Source organism: Hesperophylax consimilis, chromosome 11, assembly GCF_061612785.1.
Source record: "Hesperophylax consimilis isolate HC1 chromosome 11, BYU_Hcon_1.0, whole genome shotgun sequence".
In the NCBI taxonomy this organism is placed as follows: domain Eukaryota; kingdom Metazoa; phylum Arthropoda; class Insecta; order Trichoptera; family Limnephilidae; genus Hesperophylax; species Hesperophylax consimilis.
The window spans coordinates 5720651-5741640 of record NC_142846.1 but is presented as its reverse complement, the minus strand read 5'-3'; the positions used below and the strand labels follow the sequence as shown (position 1 = coordinate 5741640).

The 20990-nt window shown below is 33.4% G+C and overlaps 1 protein-coding gene across 1 annotated transcript in view; it reads left to right on the top strand.

Moving 5' to 3' along the window:
* Positions 1 to 20990, top strand: part of LOC149419701 (nose resistant to fluoxetine protein 6-like) — a 33812-nt gene that overhangs the window by 1250 nt on the left and 11572 nt on the right. Inside the window, exons 2-5 of the mRNA XM_089637527.1 lie at positions 1945 to 2138; positions 8532 to 8689; positions 9391 to 9556; positions 11200 to 11423. Of these exons, the coding sequence (XP_089493653.1) occupies positions 1945 to 2138; positions 8532 to 8689; positions 9391 to 9556; positions 11200 to 11423 (742 nt within the window). The remainder of the gene's footprint in view (positions 1 to 1944; positions 2139 to 8531; positions 8690 to 9390; positions 9557 to 11199; positions 11424 to 20990) is intronic.

Genomic DNA, 20990 nt, shown 5'->3' with positions numbered 1-20990 from the left:
CTCAACTGGGAACATTTTCCACCCTATTAAAATTGAATTTGCCAACATCTGCATCGTTTGCTAGTTCGCTATCGTTGTCGTTATCGTTATTGTTACCGTCAGTGTTATTGCCAGCGTTATGGGTTTAGGAATCATAGTATGACGTAACGTGCAGTACTTTGAAAGTATTCCCCATGATGTTCTGATAAAAACAGTTTAAAATGTATGTTTTAAATGCGCACCAAAGTCATATAAAAATAGTGAACGTAGTGAACTCAAATAACCTACTTACGTATTTTTTATTGTGTATGTCATTGTATATTTCATACGTCAACTTATTAACATTATTACATTATGAGACAATGGAAACAGAATATCAAGACAGAAATATGCTTGGTTTCATTTTATGAAAAGTAATACTAAACTAAGTAGGAAAAAGTAAGTTTCCTTGAGAAAAAAAGGAAAAAGGGTTTATTAAATAAATATCATGTACAAAAATTAATATTTCATAAACAAACGAACGCATTTTGAGAGATTTTCTGTAGATTATTTCAACAGAACAGTGGTTAACTTCTTGTGCTTTCTGTGACAACTCATACTTTTGATATAATGAAATACGTTCTTCTCATCAAACACGTTGTCTTTTAATTAAACTTTTATAATGGTAACGAGTGTGACAGCCAGCAGGCTAATGTAATCTACTCGTACCTTCGAACTCACCATGGATGGGCGAACCTTTACGCCGATGCATATTTTGCAGAACTCTATTAACTCTATGAACTATCTCACAGATACCTCTAACACTACAGGTATCTGTGTTACGTAGATCGAACTATCACATAAATAATATGGGGATGGTTTACACAAATCTTAAAATCAACAGTTCAACTGTATTATTTTTTTTATATTTGTTAAGAAAAATTCAACCAATTCTTTTATTTTTATTTTCTTTTATTGATACATAATTTAGAGAGTACATGTGGTGTTTTTGTGATATTTCACCCTCCATGCTAGGGATGACCCTGTGTCATGGTCGGTGAATTTTACAGTTTGCGGACATAGAATCTATTCATTACTATAATATAAAAAGAAAAATAAGAAAAATTATGAAAAGCTAGTTTATAGCATTGTAGATCTACTCATCGTGTTAATTAATCAACAGAATTAATAGATAAAAATTGTACAAACAATTACAAAAAACCATAATATTATGCGAAGATAGGATGAACACAAAACCAAATAAATTCATTTCAGAATCAATAACAGTTAAGTTAATCTTGAAATGTCAGAAATACACTATTTTAAGGACTTTTCAGCTCGTTATCGAAAATTTCCACTTTTTACATGATATTATTGTAATTATTACATAGTCTTCCGTGGTCGAGGGGTAATGATCGTGATTAGTAATCCGAAGGTCGCGGGTTCAAATTTGGCGTGATTTAAATAAGTTTTGTTTGATGAATTTTTGTTGTTTATCAATTCATTAATTTAAAATAATATTTTTTATACTCGCGCCACGCTCCAGATTGGAAGATAATCTCAGTATCGCCCTGGTGTAAGAACACTATTCAGAATGGAAAAGTTGATAGAAATGGATTTACCCCTGTTTGGTGACCAGAAATACTTGGTGACCCAAATACTCCCCCACCTTCCTCTTCGTTATCTCTTCCCCTCCTCATTAACTTCAGTTTCACAGCATATATCATATATGTATATAGGGATGCCATTATTTCACTAGTTCCAGACGGTTGGGAGCAGTTGAGACTCTTGTGCTATTTTCACATAAAAAAGTAACAGTGAAAAATAGTTTCTTCAAGTAAGAATTACGTTTACAGTTTGTTTTGCCTTGATCCACTTCAAATATAACAGAAGAGCGTGTGGAAGGCGCTGGTACATTAGATTGAATGTTATGTATCAACTTCGGCCATTGAATGTTATTGTTAATTTTTATATATATGTTGACAGAAACCAAATGCTCCCGTCTGGTGCAAAGCTACTCCGTCATCCATCAGCTCAAGCGCTTGGGAGAAAGCGACGATGAGAGTCCACTGGATGTGCTGTATGGCATCAAGGTCCTCTCCATCTGCTTCATCATCACAGATCATCGCCTGGGCACCACGCTAGGGGGACCCATCTCCAACATGGAGTATATCGAGAAGGTAGGAAGACCTTTGCATCTAATAACACTGTCTGACAGGAGAATTATTTCAGACGTGGTGTTACACAGAGTCATTAACAACATAATTGTTAGTCCTGCCATCCTTGCCAGTATTAAACTCCATGTGCCGACTAGGAATACAAGACAAAATATAACATTCTTCTGCAATACATACACGACCAACTATCAGACACACTCACTGACCAATAGGATGCATGATCTGGGCAACAAGTATGGGGGTGATATTGATTTATTAATTGACTCCATTTATACAATTAAGCATAATCTATACCAACACTTTGTCGAATCCTACAAATTAGAGTAGCGTTGGTAAATTACTTTAAATGATTTGTCTTATATGTAGTAGGGTGTATCGATTTTTAACTTTTTTTTTGTTTTCAAATTCCAAGTTGAAAAAAAGTTGCTACTAGGTACCACAACTTACCACAAAAAAAAATGGATTTTTAAAAAAATGTTTAGGTCTCCCGCACAAGGCCTAAAGATTTAATTTTTTTCAAAAAATATCAATTTTTTTTTAAATTTAAAAAAATTAAATCGTAACTTTTGTGTTTATTCCAAGTTAAAAAACAGCAATATTAGGGCATAAAAATAAGTAAGAAACGATTTTTATTTATAAAAAATGGATTTTAGGTCTCCCGCACAAGCCCTAAAGTTTGTTAATTTTGATGAACTTTGTAATTTTGTGTACATATATGAACCATTTTTTTAAAGTTTAAACCACCGGAATTAATTGTACTTTTCTTACAGAAGGCATAAAATGAGACAATATGTAATACATAATTCATATATACATATAGTAAAAATATATACCACATATACACTATATAATATAATATGTTTTATACCTGAAAAAAGATAGTTGGACGGTGTAAATTGTATGAGAAAGGTATTGAAAGTAACTAATGTTATTTGCTATAACTGTTGTTTATTACAAAAGTAATTTTATAATTGTGTATTTTGTACCTTCTTTACAATGGATTACATCTATTTACTGCCAGTATTTCCTGTATAATACAGATATTCTCACTTCTATGTAAAAGCCTTTTTAGGCGCATATATAAATAAATAAATAATCACGGTCATGTGGTCAACGAATAGCGGCTCCATTAATTCCCTGACTTCGAATCCAGAAAACCAGATCGATTTTTTTTATGTGCCACATCACAAAAGTGCCCCTGTCTGTACAGTGTAAAGACAGAGGAGTTATATCGCCACCCTGTTGGGCAGCGTTACAAAACTAGTTAATGTATTGTCTGTATCAAGGGATTTGTTAATGCAGGTCTTGAAGAGAACCGCATTATATTAGGAGGAAAAACAGATGCCAATAGCTCATTCCATATACGAGCCACCTTACACAAAAACTATTCGAAGAAGCGGCCCGTTCTCGTGAAGGCTCTGAAGGGGTTTTCCTGTCGTGTACGTTGAGTTTTTACGTATATGCACCAGTGTTTCGGGGATTAATCCTGCTAGCTCCTCAGATAAAGCTCCATTAAAATACCTATGGAACAGACTCAGCATTCACACATTGCATCTGTGCATTAGATATGTTAATAAGTCCGTTGACGATGGATTGTCAATCAGACGGACAGCGCTCCTTTTCACAGAATCAAATAGGTTTATTTAGCAAAAAATAGCAAATTTGGTATTACTCAAGAAACATGTAAAATTATTTTTAAAAAACTGCAGAAAAGTGCAGTTACTTCATTTCGAACCATATTTATATTTTATAAAATTACCACAACCTGTACTATCATACACTCTATGATATTACTTTTTACTCCTACACCAAACTCAAGAGCTAATTCTTTTCATTGGTATAGAAGTACTAATAAACATTTATTTATTGTTATTAAGTTTAATTTGTAGAACTCCATTTTATTTTTTTATTTTTTTATATATACAATAATATTATTATTGGGTTTATAAAAACAGTTTATTTTTAAACAAGTTCTGCTGTGTAATTATTATTACGCGTGACAGCTGTTTCGCCCTCTAAAGGCATTATCAAACTGTGGGTAGCCCACTTACAGACGATACATTTATATTATTTCTAGGTAGGTATTTTAATTTCAATTACTGATTTCTTAATTGATTTCTGTGTAAAAATGTTAGAAATTATTGATGGTTATTACCCTAGTAAAGTTTCCCCAATTAGTGTAATGTTTAAATTTGACTGAATGTCTTAATGTTAGTTATTCCCAAACGATGACTCATAGGGTTATTTTAATAGTATAATTAAGTACTTCAATGTGCACTCGTATTTGCACTAGGTTTGAAGATATCTAGTAGGGGTGAACGAATTATATTGGTTTGTTCATTAATTAGAATAGCTTTCGGATTATTAGAATTTTTGTTAATTTCTAACTGCTCTAAAAGATTCAGTTTACGGCCTTTATTTTGTACGTGTAACGGAGTTGGTTTATTATTATTATTAAGTGAGTGATTTTCATCTAGGAGATGTTTGGCAAATTGAGATTGTATTTTATTATTATTTTTAAAAGATCTTATATGTTCTTTGAACCTAGTGTTAAAGGACCGGCCCGTTTGTCCAACATAAACAGCGTTGCATTCGTCACACTGGAGTTTATAAATGCCACTATTTTGTAATTTGAGTACCTTACTTTTCGAGTTTTTGAGAGATGATCCTAAGTTGTTTTTTGTGCGGAAGGCAATATCTAAGCCACATTTTTTGAGGACTTTGGCAATTTTATTAGATGTCTGTCCGATGAATTCTAAACACCCGAATTTGTTATTCGTCTTATTATTAGTCGTTGGGTAAATTAATTAAAGGTTATTTTTGTGTTTATTATTATTAATAATTTTTTTGATGTCTCTACCCTTGAAGCCATTATTTTTAGCAATAGTTAGGATTGTATTTTTTTCCTTCTCGTATGCTTTCTTGTCGAGTGGGATGTTAGTAAGCCTATGCACCATTGAGTGATAGGCAGATAATTTATGTGACCATGGATGTAAAGATTTATAATTAATGGTCGTATCTGTAAACGTAGGTTTACGGAAATTAATTAATAAAATAATTTTTTAGACCTAACAATCGGTAGAGAAAATAATAAACATACGTTCGAAATTTTCCGTAAGCCTACGTTTACAGATACGACCATTAATTATAAATCTTTACATCCATGGTCACATAAATTATCTGCCTATCACTCAATGGTGCATAGGCTTACTAACATCCCACTCGACAAGAAAGCATACGAGAAGGAAAAAAATACAATCCTAACTATTGCTAAAAATAATGGCTTCAAGGGTAGAGACATCGAAAAAATAATTAATAATAATAAACACAAAAATAACCTTAAATTTGTTTACCCAACGACTAATAATAAGACGAATAACAAATTCGGGTGTTTAGAATTCATCGGACAGACATCTAATAAAATTGCCAAAGTCCTCAAAAAATGTGGCTTAGATATTGCCTTCCGCACAAAAAACAACTTAGGATCATCTCTCAAAAACTCGAAAAGTAAGGTACTCAAATTACAAAATAGTGGCATTTATAAACTCCAGTGTGACGAATGCAACGCTGTTTATGTTGGACAAACGGGCCGGTCCTTTAACACTAGGTTCAAAGAACATATAAGATCTTTTAAAAATAATAATAAAATACAATCTCAATTTGCCAAACATCTCCTAGATGAAAATCACTCACTTAATGATAATAATAAACCAACTCCGTTACACGTACAAAATAAAGGCCGTAAACTTAATCTTTTAGAGCAGTTAGAAATTAACAAAAATTCTAATAATCCGAAAGCTATTCTAATTAATGAACAAACCAATATAATTCGTTCACCCCTACTAGATATCTTCAAACCTAGTGCAAATACGAGTGCACATTGAAGTACTTAATTATACTATTAAAATAACCCTATGAGTCATCGTTTGGGAATAACTAACATTAAGACATTCAGTCAAATTTAAACATTACACTAATTGGGGAAACTTTACTAGGGTAATAACCATCAATAATTTCTAACATTTTTACACAGAAATCAATTAAGAAATCAGTAATTGAAATTAAAATACCTACCTAGAAATAATATAAATGTATCGTCTGTAAGTGGGCTACCCACAGTTTGATAATGCCTTTAGAGGGCGAAACAGCTGTCACGCGTAATAATAATTACACAGCAGAACTTGTTTAAAAATAAACTGTTTTTATAAACCCAATAATAATATTATTGTATATATAAAAAAAATAAATAAAAAAAAAAAATAAAAAAACTAATAAACATATTTTTTACTACATTGTTCTTATTCTATTATGGGCGGCTCCAACCCAGAGGTTAATCCCAAATTCAATTGTTGGGCGTACTTAAGATTTGTATAGGATTAGCAGTACCATTGAAGAATATGCTAGCCCTATACAAGACGCTCTGTTTCTTAAAAGCCAGATTTAATTGAGCTGGTCTAATTAATATACTTACTACAAGCATTTCAATGGAGTCTTTATTTGAGAGGGTGCTTTAAATTTCACCAGACAGTTATTGATCTCCCTTTTTACCGAAATGAGATGTTTCCTAATGACCACAAACCAAAAGACAATCGGTAACAGTATGCATGTACTTTTACATATTATTGTGAAGAAGAAAGGTATACAATTATTATTATAGTTGGAAAATAAAACAAAGTATCCGATCGTTAAAAGTTTAATTGAGAATGCAAAAGTTTAGAACACATGTTATTATGATCTTTGTTGTTATGATCACTATTGTAATGATCAGTGTTGTTATGATCAGTATTGTTATGATCACTGTTGTTATGATCACTGAATTTCACGAGGGTTTAATTCCTTTGTTTTACCAAATTCTCATCTCGGGAAATTAAATGGCGCAAACTATTTGTTTTAGTTGGCACATCAGTATTAAAAAAATCAAAAGTATCATTTTTGAGTGAGAAAAATTAGATATTAACAAGAAAATATAATATTTATGTATACCTCATTAGTTCGGAGCCTAATTGAGTATTACTCACCTATTTGGTCACATTTTAAGCTTCACTCTGATTGTATTGAAAAAATACAGCACAATTTTATTAGAAATATAATTATTATATTCACTGATGATAAATCTAAAATGAATAAAGCAGTCCGACAGAAGATTGATATCTCACGTCAATTTTTCTTTTTAAATTCCCTAGATTATGACATCTCTGCATTACTGCGGTTGATTTCATTTTATATTCCGAATAGAGTCACACGAGCTTAAAAATATCTTTCACAGCAACAATAATGTCATTACCAATTCGTTTATAAACTCCCTTATAGCCCAGCTACACTACTCGCGAAGTTGATCGAAGTTGACCGAATACGATAGTGTGGGCACGAACTTCGCTTCGCTTCGGGCATCTTCGCTTCGCTTCGCAAGACTTCCGATTGTTGTCGGTAAATGCGCCCGAGTCAAAGGACTCGATGCGTCACGGCATAAATAAACCAATCACTGACTGATTGGACTGAGTTACTCGCGAAGTTGCGAAGTGTGTGGGCACGCACTTCAAACTTCGTCGAGGACTTCGTCGAAGCGTCGAAGCGAGTAGTGTAGCGGCCGCTTTATACCACGCATACACAGCTTATGTAACCAATATGCAGAAGTAGCAGTTATTTTTAATAGTACCGAAAGACAGCTGTTTCGCCCTCTGAAGGCATTATCAAACTGTCACAGTTTGATAATGCCTTCAGAGCGCGAAACAGCTGTCACGCGTAATAATAATTACACAGCAGAACTTGTTTAAAAATAAACGGTTTTTATAAACCAAATAACAATATTATTGAATATATAAAAAATAAAAGATTAAAATGGAGTTCTACAAATTAAACTTAATAACAATAAATAAAGTACCGAAAGAAACTACAAAAAAGCATTTCACATATTTTTCATAATAGTTATTAAGTTAACATTTTGTTTCCTGTAGCCTGATTGTAAATATAAGTTATACAATTTAGCTATCATATCATATATCAGTATACTTGCACTGTGTTTGTTTTGTCAATGTTTTCTTTTGTATTTATGGATACTTGTACCGTTAGTAAATAAACAACTTCTGCATTGGATTTACTTGAATGATAAAATGCTAAACCTAATCATGAAATTTTATGGTATGCCAATGTTTTCTACGACAATGTTGTTTACATAATACATCGACAGCGCTAAGATGCTTTTAGCTACGAGTCTATACGTTGAGAGATTGGTGCTCTAACTAATTCCCTGTGATTAAATTGGTGCTCTAAGTAATTCCCCGTCGATAAATTGGTGCTCTAAGTAATTCCCTGTTATTAAATTGGTGCTCTAAGTAATTCCCTGAGATTAAATTTGATTTTTCCCAATCTGAAAAAATAATTATTTCCATTTTTCAGGTGTACCGCTCCTTTGAGTTTGCTTTTGTTTCCCATGGAGACCTCCTGGTGGACACCTTCCTGGTGATCAGCGGTCTCTTGGCCATCCATGGGCTGCAAAGGAAGTATAGCAACAGGCCTATCAATGCCCCCATCTTCATCCTCATGAGGTTCTTGAGGTAAGTGGACTTTTCTTTGATAAAAGTAGACATCTATTTTTTAGTATACCTACATCTAAATGGAAAGTTATCTATCAATGCGTTGGTTACACCTTACAAGTGAATTTGAACCGAGTTTTAGCTATTGTCCCTCAGTTCGATTCATGAAAACGGTTAGGCATTGCTTTCTCATCGGACAGTAAGTCCCTTTGTTGCAATAGGTAGATCTCGACCAAATCCTTTTCCTTCCTCGTCACTTATATTGATAGTACCTATAATAATAATGATAAATGTTTATTATCTTCCTTTATTGTAACAAATATATATAACACTGGGATCTCCTGTGCTGAGGATTTCATTTGTATATTATTAAAATGAAGTATTTTTAACAATATATTACATTGTGTTTTTTCGTTCAGTTGAGTGGTTTCAGTTCCAATATATTATCTATTTCTGATCTACCTATATTTTGTATCCAGCTTTTTATTTGAGATTTAAATGTTAAAATATTGTTGTGAGTTGTAAATAAGCAAAGTTATAAGCTGAGCGAGCTGACGCAAAATTCTACGAAAATCACGCAAACCGAGGATTACTGCTCCTTTTTCGGGAGAGGGTGAATTGAGTACAAAGCACAACGTCATTATCTTGGTATGTCGTTACAAGGTGAGTTTTTGTATCAAACTTCAGACCTGTCTTTACTTATGTAGTGCATATATTTTCAGACTAGTGCCAGCCTATGCAGTGACCCTGATGTTCTCCGCCTTTGTGCTACCTCTGACTGGGTCGGGTCCTCTGTGGGGCAAGGTGGAGTCTGACGCCGCCAACTGCCGCACCTACTGGTGGACAAATCTGCTCATGTTAAATAACTACGTGCATGTTGATGATATGGTAAGTCATGCCTAAAAAAAGTTATCCAACCTTTCCCAGTTCATCTTTTTTATGTTTAAGTCTTTCACACTTCAAGGATTCTTCTTGGCCATGATTTAAATATGGAAAATAAAGGTTATTCCTCTGTGATACTAGAAAGTTTTTCGTGCTCCGGTGCTGTACCTTCAGTGGACATTTAGAGTTTTGTGATTTTAAATATTACTGCGTGATTATCAGAAAATTCCTCTTCGATGATTAACACCTAAGTATTGCAGTCTCTTTCGGGGGGGGAGGTTGTATTGCATGCGCTCAACTGCAGGCCTTGTTGGTGCTACAACCAACTCAGATGATAATTAAGAGTGTAAATTTGATGATGTACGAGTAGTTTGTATTCTATGAAAATTCTGTTGATTTATTTTTTATTTATTTACCAATTTTTGGGAAATCGACAGTTTACATTTAATCAGTTTTTACATAAGTATTATATAGTCAAAATAAAACCAATTATGGATTTCCTCCTTGTGACTTTACCTCTACTGAGACAGCATAATATTGAATAAGTAAATTAAATTTGTAAGAAAGGAAAATGAATTAAAAAATTTATACATAACAAAAGATATAAAACTAAAAATTTACAAAACAATACATTTATAGCCATGGAGAGAGGTTGTAGATACAATTCGAATTGATACGTGTTGGTTCAAAAAATGCTGTTGATTTGGCACAATTAATTTAAGGCGATGCCATACGTAGTAATGCAAATGTGTTTTTGGTTTGAAAATTTGGTCGCCTAGAAATGTTTCAGATGCTTTAATTAAATAATGCGAGTAAAAAAATCATGGCCTTTGAAATAATCGAGTATTTTTTAGATAAGTCTTTTTATAAGCCCAGAAAAACATAATGTATAAAGCCTATGAAAACTGCTTTAAAGTTCAAAATCTCCTACTTACGAATCCATTTTCGGTTATGATTTTATTGTATAATGTAGCAAATTAAGTTATTTATAAAATGATCGAAAAAAAATTAAATATTTCAGCCTGAACATCCACAAAATAAAATAAAAGGCCCTTTTTGGCCATGTTTTTTTCTTGCATAAATCAAAACAGGCGGATGATTTAAATCTTATCGCCATCTACGTGAGTGTTGTTATTAATAGCGGCTCAATTTAAAATATTACACGACGTAGTGCATTGCCTTAAGGTTGAATGCGACAGTTGGCACAGTTTATTTATTATTATTAAATAAATTTTTTAAAATTTTTTACAAAACATGATTTATAAAAAAAAATAATTATTCTTCTTCTTGGTGAGCCTTCTGGCTTCCAGTTTTGGACATAGGCTTAACTTATTTTTTGCAGATTCTTCGATTCTTGGTCGCTTCTACTTTTAACACTTTTCAAACGTCAGCCCCATTATATTCAAGAGCTACCTCTGTTTCTCTTTCCTTATCAATGTCGCCATATGCATACTGTGGTTCTAATCGTAAGTTGTGTTCATTCCCTGCATTCTGCTGAGTTTCACTTGAAGTTGGAGATTCTGATGGTGATGTCGGCCATCTTATACTTGCTTATTGTCAACTCTTTCATCTTTTCTGTCTCGTACTGAAATACTTAGCACAACTTTTTACATCGAGTATATTGATCGCTAACCCTTTTTTATGTCTAGTGCATGTTCCACTCCTGGTACATCCCAGTGGACTTCCAACTGACGGTTATTTTCCTGTTGGTCTGGGCGGCGCTGACGTCAGGCACCGGTGTATATAGACGTGTGTGCGCGCAGAAGTACGTGGCGCCGTGTTTGGCCGTCCTGCTGCTGGCCACCTCGGTGCTTGTGCCAGGCCTGATCACCTACATCAAGAAGCTGCCCGCCATGCTGATGTTTTACGATGAGTAAGTGAGATATTTTTTTATGTAACATTATGTAACTTAATAACTAACTTCAATTTAAAAATTTAACTTCAAAGTCTTTTTTTTTCTTATGTTAATGCTGGACCAGAACTTAACAAATCCCAACCGTCTATATCCAGTGAGACTATGGCATCCACAATTGTGGTATGTTATGCGACTGAAAGTAATGGGGAGGAAAAGGAGATGAGGAAGTAATTAGTTATTTAGTTCTGGTCAATAAACACAGCTTAAGTCATTTCAAGCTGTGAATATTTTAAAAATCATTTGCCTATCACTCGCAGAATCTGCTCTATGATATGTAATAACCACTTGGGGACATTCTTGTAAAACTAACTTAAATAACTTTCAATCAGTTCAAAATTTTATGGTAAATTACTAGTTTCAAAAAAAAAATTTTCACAGAGACGTAACATTTCATTATTTTATCGAAACATAAATATCTTGCCTGTGCAGGCCTTACTATGGGACAAAATATTGATCCAGCATATTTCTGACTCTGAAAATGAAAATAAATTGGAACATGAACACAACACTAGTTTCACAAAGAATGAAGGCATGCTTGTTCCAAAATACAACAGTAATTACGGAGAGCAAACCCTAGAATATAACGTGCCCAAAATTTTCAACATGTTGCCAAGTAACATAATAAATTGTAAATTTCCAGATTCAGATATATGTTGAAAACATGGCTCATAAGTGGAAAACTTTTTACTAATCAATAGTTGTTATATATTAGCATGTAGATTTAGTGTTATTTAGTAATAATCTCAATATCTTATAAGTAGCAACAATATTATGTATATTTTTTCCGACTTTATGTCCGGGTTAAATCTTCCCCACAGGAAAAACTAAACCCTTCCACACACTTTTCCACAAATGATCATCTAGTCAATCCAAATTATGCAAGTGCATTATAAAAGCATAATAAATACAATAACAACACGTCACCTCACCATAGATCAAATGAGAAAATAATTCACCGACTCCAGATATTTTCATAACAGAGGGTTCTGCTCAGTAGAACTTCTATTTGGACCTATAAATCCTACTGATCCCTCAATATAAATACTTCAAAAATCTTTCGTAATCTTACATGTATTTGAAATGACTGATTTTTGCATTTGTTAGATCTAATACGCCTAAATTTTGAATGAGAGAGCTAGGTATAATGCCAGTAGCCGAAATAACGAATGGTAATATTTTTTAGTCTGAGAATGCCAAATTCTTTTAATTTCATTTCGTAAATCTGTGTATTTTCTTATTTTTTCAAAATAATAATAATAACTAGTAATGTATACAAAGTTTTATTCAAAGTTTTTTCCCGTTAAAATTCAATTAAGCAGTTTGTCAACAGGATGTAAAAGTTGAATTACATATTTACATTGTAACAGACAACTCCGAGTCGACCCTAAAATCGCTGAAAAATGCTATCAATCCCAGTAAACTGGGCATCCGAGTCACTGGAATGCGAGAACTAAAAAATGGTGGGGTGTTAATACACCCCAGCACTTCTGCTGAGGCAGATAAACTCGCGAACGCTCCGGCGCTTAACGAAGCGGGATTAAAAGCAACCATTGCCCCAAATCGCCTCCCTCGCATCGCCATCCACAACCTCCCTCAAGACATTTCGGCAGAGGAAATTATAAGTGCCGTTCATCTTCAATCTTCCAACGACACTGGTCTATCTTTGGAGAACTTAAAATTGATCATGTCTTTTTCCCATAAATCTGGCCCTCGCACTGGAAACTGCATCCACATTTTTAAAGTCCCTCCATCTGTGCGTCACTCTTTAATATCGCGAACTAAACTTGCCATAGACTGGCAACTACACCGAGTAAGAGACTGGGTAGATAGTTTAAAGTGTGGCCACTGTCAATTATATGGTCACACAGCTTGCCAAAGTTGCTTCACAAGTGCCAAACTGACTTACCTACCTGTCCCCACTGTGCCAAAGTTGGCCACAACCGTGATGCCTGCCCCAATAAGGTGAAATCACCAGTATGCGCCACCTGGACCTTCTTCAGGAAACCGGCTTCTCACAATACTGGAGCTCAGGACTGCCCCGCCCGCCAGGCTGCTGAAAGACGTGAACTCTCTCGGATTAATTTTTTAGGTTGAACCTGATCAATCGTTCTGTGAATAATTCCTACTCAATGTACTACCAAAATGTTCGTGGCCTAAACACAAAACTGAACACCATTCGCTGTAACGTCAGTGTGTGTCAATATGACTTTATATTTTTTACTGAAACATGGCTCTCCGATAATATCTCATCTGCTGAGTTGGGATTTTTTGACTATAACATTTTTCGTAGTGACCGTTCTACTTCTTCTGCGAAATGTAAAGGTGGTGGAGTGATGATATGTGTAAACAAGAAATACCATTGCTATATTCTAGAGTCATCTAACAATGTGTCTGATCAATTGTTTCTATGTGTTCTATTAGGTAACAAAAAACTTGTACTCGTTTGTGTTTACATTCCTCCATCCTCTTCGATAGAAGTCTATAAGTCACATATTGCTTTAACTGAACATGTTTCTAGAAACGCTGATTCCTTATTTATTTGTGGCGATTATAATTTACCTAAAATATTGTGGCTGAACGACAACCAAGGTGTCAAAACTCCTACTAGTAATCTTTCCCCACAAGCTACTGAAATTGTAAATTTTTTTGCCTACTTGAATCTGTTTCAAATAAATCCAGTCACTAACTATCTAGGTTCTTGCCTAGATTTAATTTTTTCTAGCATACCAAATATCATAGTAAGTGAAGCTGATGTCTCTTTGTTACCTATAGATAAATATCATCCACCTCTCTCTATTAACATCACTAATTTCTTCCAATTAGATTCTTTGAAACCAAGTGCCTCTTATCACTACAAATATCTTAATGGTGACTACGCTAATATGAACAAATTTCTTTCCCAGATTAATTGGTCAGTACTATTTTTAAAATCTGATATTAATGACGCTGTATTTAAATTTAATGAATGCATCTCACGCGCTATAGATTTGTTTGTTCCTAAGGGATGTTACTATCAACCCAAGTTTCCAAATTGGTTTAGCTCAAAACTCAAGCAGTTAATAATTGAAAAAAAGAAAACTCATAAGCTATTTAAAGACACTGGCAACTTAAACTTGTATCGAAAATTTTCTCATTTAAGGGAACTGTCCAAAATCGAATCAGCCAAATGCTATAAATCTTATGTAGAAGTTACTGAGTCAAAATTACTGCAAAACCCTAAATCTACAACAACTAATTTATTGTCCTTTACAAATACCATTGTTAAAGCCTTGGAAGACAACACTCAGGTTGACGTACTCTATACTGATTTCTCCAAAGCCTTTGATAAAGTAAATCACTCGATTCTCATGGCCAAACTTTATGCTATAGGCATTAGAAACCCGTTGTTATCATTCTTTCGCTCTTACTTGAGCGATAGAAAACAAAGGGTTAAAATAAACAACTTTGAATCCTTTAACATTGACGTAACGTCCGGCGTTCCCCAAGGAGCTCATTTGGCCCCGCTTCTCTTCAACCTTTTTATTAACGATATCACCAAAGTTTTTTCTCATACACGCTTCTGGCTTTTTGCGGATGATAATAAGATTCTTCAGATAATTAAATCCTACCTTGACTGCTTACATTTTCAACGTGATATTGACTCGTTTAATAATTGGTGCAAAATAAACTGCATGGAACTTAATGTTGATAAATGTAAAATTTTGTCCTTTTATAGAACCAAAAAACCTATTCAGTTTGATTATAAATTAAACAATGTTTGTTTATCTACTGTAACATCTATCAAGGATCTTGGGGTCACTCTAGACTGCAAACTTTCTTTCCGTGAGCACATTAACAACATTGTTAACAAATCACTTAAACTACTTGGCTTCGTTCATAGAATAACCTCTGACTTTAAACATATAAGTACCCTTAAAACTCTTTACTGCTCGTTAGTTCGCCCTCACCTTGAATACGCTAGTGTTATTTGGTCTCCTTTCTATGCTGTCCACATCTGTCACATAGAATCCGTACAACATCGCTTCCTACGAGGAATCGCTTTGAGGTTGGGTCTTGAAAGAGGAGAGTACTCATATGATGAAGTTGAACAAACTTTAAACATTTCTTCTTTGGAGAAACGTAGAAGGGACACTGATCTGATTTGCATATTCAAGATTATCAATGGTATTACAGACTCACCTGCTTTGTTGCAACTTATCCAATTCAACATCCCTTCCCGTAGACTCCGAAATAATGAATTGCTGTTCGTCAATCAACATTCTACCAATTATGGATACCATTCTCCTTTGTCCAGAATGTCGAGACTTGTCAACTCACTGTCAAGTCAAAGCATTGAATTTTGTGGTATATGCCTAAATGACTTTCGACAGTCAATACGCAATGTCTAATTTCTAATGCCCTTTGAACCATCTTCATGCTTTGACTTATTATTATCTCCCATTCTTACTTTTATATTATTATTGTCATTGTTATTGTCTTCGCTCCTCATTTATATATGCTCTCTTTTCACTGTCATCTCTGTTTATAAAACTTATTCGTGTAATTAATATGTTGTTAATGGACTATTTGTCCGTAAATAAATAAATAAAATAAAATAAAAAACATGTACATCCTGTTGACAAACTGCTTAATTGTAGTTTAACGGGAAAAAAACTTTGAAGAATAATAAAAAAAGCATTGTTCCAATTCTGAATAGTGTTCTCGATACTTGGAATGGGTTGTTTTGCAGAATTTGAACAATTCATCAAATTTAAACATTAATTTTCGGATTCTGTGAAAGTCCTATTCTTGTCCTGTTTCTATATCATCATAGGCTAGTTGCTGAAATAATAACAGAATTGAAAAACTTTGAAATTTGAAGAATTCTTCAAATTCTCTGAAACATCCTGTCCTTTTGGTATTTTTCGCTTTGGGACGACTTTCGGATGTAAATATTTCTTAATTTTGTATTTTAGTCTTTTAATTCATAAACTACAAACTATAAATTATAAACGTAAATTATAATTTATAGTTTGAACGTTAATTATTTTTTTATTAATTTACGTTAATTAATTTAAATTCAGTACATTGTAAGGTTTGACGGCCGGGCACAGGGTAAGTCGAATTGGATTCAATCAATAAATTAACGGGTTTTTAAAAACAAGGCTTTCTCCAGATGTTATTTTAATTGGTTTGGAATGATAAATTTTAAAACAAGAATACGTTTAGTGTATTTTTAAAGGAGAAATGTTATATTAACAAAATTCCCATGCCTACTCATAAAATACTTCGTCTGTTGATTTTTTCACTAGATAACTAATTATTATTGCTTTTAGTATTATTTCATCACTGAACACTGTTATTCTTTTCCGTAATCCAATTTAAATACGCTCTTTCTCCAACGTAACGTATAACAGAAAGCAGGAAGGTACATTTTCTTTATTACGTAGTTATTTTATACGTGGTTATCTAATGACTGAAAAATTTTGACAAATCGTTTGTAAAAAAGTCCATAAAAATTGTCAATTTGTCAGAATTTCGTAAAAAAAGTTTTTGGAAATAAGTTTGGTGGAAATATCCCATAAATCAACTTTTCTATTCATCCCGCATCAGTTGGCACAAAGCCATTCGGTAACAAAATTTGCGTGCGTAATCCCAATTTCTATGGGGTAGCCGTGGAAAAAAGATTAACGGAATATAATATTTCAATATGACGCTGATATTACACTTTTATAACACCTAACAAAGGAAAATAAATTCGTATACTTTCACAAAATAGTGGCTTCTGTGGAAAGTGTTGATGGAAGTGAAAAGATAAATCAAAAAGGTACGAAGACACATACTAATCCTATCAACACTTTATAACTAGTTTCTAAATTTCACAAATGACTATTTTAAGCTCTTTTTCACCGGGTGTTCAGGATGCCCACCAGCTGCGTGGCGTGCCAGATCGGGAGATGCTGGTGTGGAGCGATCCTTTGACCTCTCCAACTAGTCTCTCGACGGGGGGATATTTGCACATATCCGTCACTCCGGGACACACTTATCCCTAGATTCCTACCCTATCTATCCACACAGGATCTCAAAAGATGATTTAAAGCTTTAAAGATATAAAAAAAAACATTCCCGAGTTACAGATAACCTGAACATATTTCAAATTCGCCTACTACCACTATTACAAGCGGAAAATGTTACCCGTGAATTCATCTAAGATAGTGGTTTGAATCCACGACCGCGACGCCTGGGTAGGAATCCGACGCATTTGTCCACTCAACTACTAATCGGTAATATGTGTTATACGTTAACTCCTTAAACCTCTGGCATAGTGACCGAATTGTTTTTAAGATGCTGTCAGAAGGTCGGAGAATTTGTGTGTATTTCCGCTTTGCAATAAAATCCAAATAAATTGAATTGTAATCGCAATAGGCGAATCAAGAGTGGACTGTAAAGATGGAGATGGTGAACATGGAGTAAGGAAGGAATCCGATTAACCCCTTTGATGTTCTTCAAAGATGTTGATGGTTGGTTTCAATCACAGTAGATATGATTTATTTCATGCACAAGCTTCCATAACATCCAGGTTGGATACGAAAGACACTGAGGGAACCGACTATATTCACTGCACAAGCTTTCTACCCTGAGTTGATATCAATAACAGCACTGAACACAAAAAAAAGTTTAACAAACAGACTCCATCAATAAACTGCTTTTATTGTTGCAAAATGTCAAACACACACCTGGGTATAGTCTTTGGACTTTTTGGACTTATATATTATAAAAATTACTCTGACATAATTTTTTTTCGATTCATATAAAAATAATTAATTAAGCAATTAACGAAATTTCATATTATTTTATCTAATTGCGCTCGGAACATTTGGTTTCATAGGGGTGCACATTTTAATTCTTCCGAGGTTAACTTCTTTATTTGAATTTAAAACGTGATATTTTCTCTTTCTAACATCATTTAGATCATATGACAATAAGGGAGATACAACGTTTTTTACCAGACCAAAACCGAACGAATTAGCCTGATGGGTTAAGATTATGAAAAGGATGCATAGTTTATATTAAGCCACTGACAGCCTCTTTAAATGAGTTGTTACAATCCTTGACTACGAATCTTGAGGTTGCGGATTAAAAAGCGTGCGCAAGTAAATTTTATTTGATTAATTAGGACTATTTCACAATTTATTCATTAAAAATAATATACTAAACACTTTCGGTATCACCATTGGGAAAGACCATTCAGAATCAAACTTTGATGGAAATGGCTATTTCCAGGTACTTCTCCACCTTCCTCTATTCCATCACCTTCCCATCCCCACTACCTTCAGCCTCACAAGATACCCCATTTGGAGATGCCATAGTCTCACTGGATACGGACAATTGGGATCATTTGGGACTCTTGCGCGGTATTCACATAAGCCATGACCAAATCTAAATAGTTAGTTACTTCCCAACCGGTTCCATGCAAACTCAACACAATGACTATTACACAACACACTTTTAAAAAGTGATAAAAAGTCATTAGAAACGATGAAAATTAATAAATTTTAAACCTAACCTAACCTAACCTACTTAACCCAGTTAATAAAGTTTTTGTTTCATCACTTTCCATGACTTTATATAAATTTTTAAAGATGTGACGAATTATCATTTTGATGATTTATCCGGTCACCTTCCCAACCTACCCTTACTCCATGTCTTTCCTCTCCTACTCTTTTCAGCCTCACCCCTATATAACGTAATACAGGTAGCACGGTAGATTAAGGTAACAAAGTACTGATTGGAAGCATTTATAATAAGATTAAATTTAAAAAGTAACGCTAGGTTTTCCAGGTTCGGAGTACCAGTAAAGAAAGTATTAAGATCAAAATTATCAAAAAATTGTTGAAATGAAGAAATTGACTAAAAATAAAACATATTTGTTCTTTTCCAAAACCAAGGCTCCATAATGCTTTGCCTCGAAGCTCGTCAAACGAACTCAAAGTTTCTCAAAATGAATTTCATGACGAGTTACTAAGCTTTCCCTTACAATTATACTAATGAATTCACGTTTCATGTAAGCTTAAGCTTGAAGTTGAACCTTTGATATTTAATGGTGAAGGGAAAAAAATATCGTCAAATAATTAAAATATTTTTTTTGCAAGCAATACGTAATGTGTTTTAATAACTAAGGTATTTTTTGCGTTTTATTTAATATTTAGTAAATTTATTTTAGTTTTTGTACTTCCACGCATTATATAGATCTCATTATAATGATACGGGGCTTTATACTATTTTTTAAGGCAAAGCTTAATGCTAAATCATTATTTTGATTAATCTTGATTACCAAAAATATGATTTAGATAAATTGAAGGTTTTCCTATCGTTTCGCTAGAGTAGAATACAAATAAAAAATAAATTACTCAATAAAAAATATAAATGTAAACAACTAAAATAAATATTTTTTCAATAAAAATGTATGAACGCATAAAGGAAAAAAACTTAAAAATTCAGTATTATATCTAAGATTATCTGTGATAGTTTCAATTGATTAACTTTTTTGCATTCTTAAAATTATTATAAAATTAATTATAAAATTATTTACAATATAAATAAAAAAAAAACAGTTTTGTGCTTGAAATCGAAAGTTTCTAGACTCCGTTTGTCAAGCGATTTTAATGCCTATTACCTACAATGTAAGGTATACCAAGAATATACAATTTTTTGGTTTGTAGCTTCCTCTTAATAATAAAGCCATAAAATTTGATTTTCTTTGAATCAACCGAAATCTAACTCGTTTTAACACGTTGTCCCTTTCTTAATTATACGTTCTGATTTGAAATTATTTATCTCTTAAAGGTCAAATAACTCGACAAATGGAAGTAAAAATTATGATTCTGCATAAAATAATCCGTGTTTAAAAATTCTCACAAATAAACACTTGCAAACAAAATATTTGCAATACTGGAACAAAACATGTACACCGACTACAAATCCTAAACAAACACATCCTTTCGAAAAAAACACTATGGATTCCAGGCTATACAGCTGAAAACAATTCCAAAGTAATTTTAAACATCTAGGAAAAAATAAAATAGTTTATACTTACCACTCATCTCGTTCAGGTCCTTAGCAATAGCTTTAACTATTTATTCACTGACGAAATAGTTAAAACAGCGAAAACAATCCCTACAATTCCTCTGATATTGACACTTTTGTTTTAAGCATCGAAAAAAATAACCAACCTATCGAAAAAGATTATTGTCACGTTGGGCGCAATAATGTCACAGGTAATAGTGGTAAAGTAGGTGAATACATTGATTATCTCGTTCAAAGGGATTTCGGAGGAGTGAATTTATCAATAAAAGAACACTCGCTTGTTCTCAAACAATACAACTTGGGTATTTAATTAAATAGAAGTACACGAATAAAACTGAAATATCTTTACTCTAAATGGAGAGAGGGGGAGTGCGTTTAGAAACAATTTCATGTTAACATACGCAATCTATGTCGGTAGTGCTTCGATTGTAATCTTGAATCTCGCTATTTCAATCATTT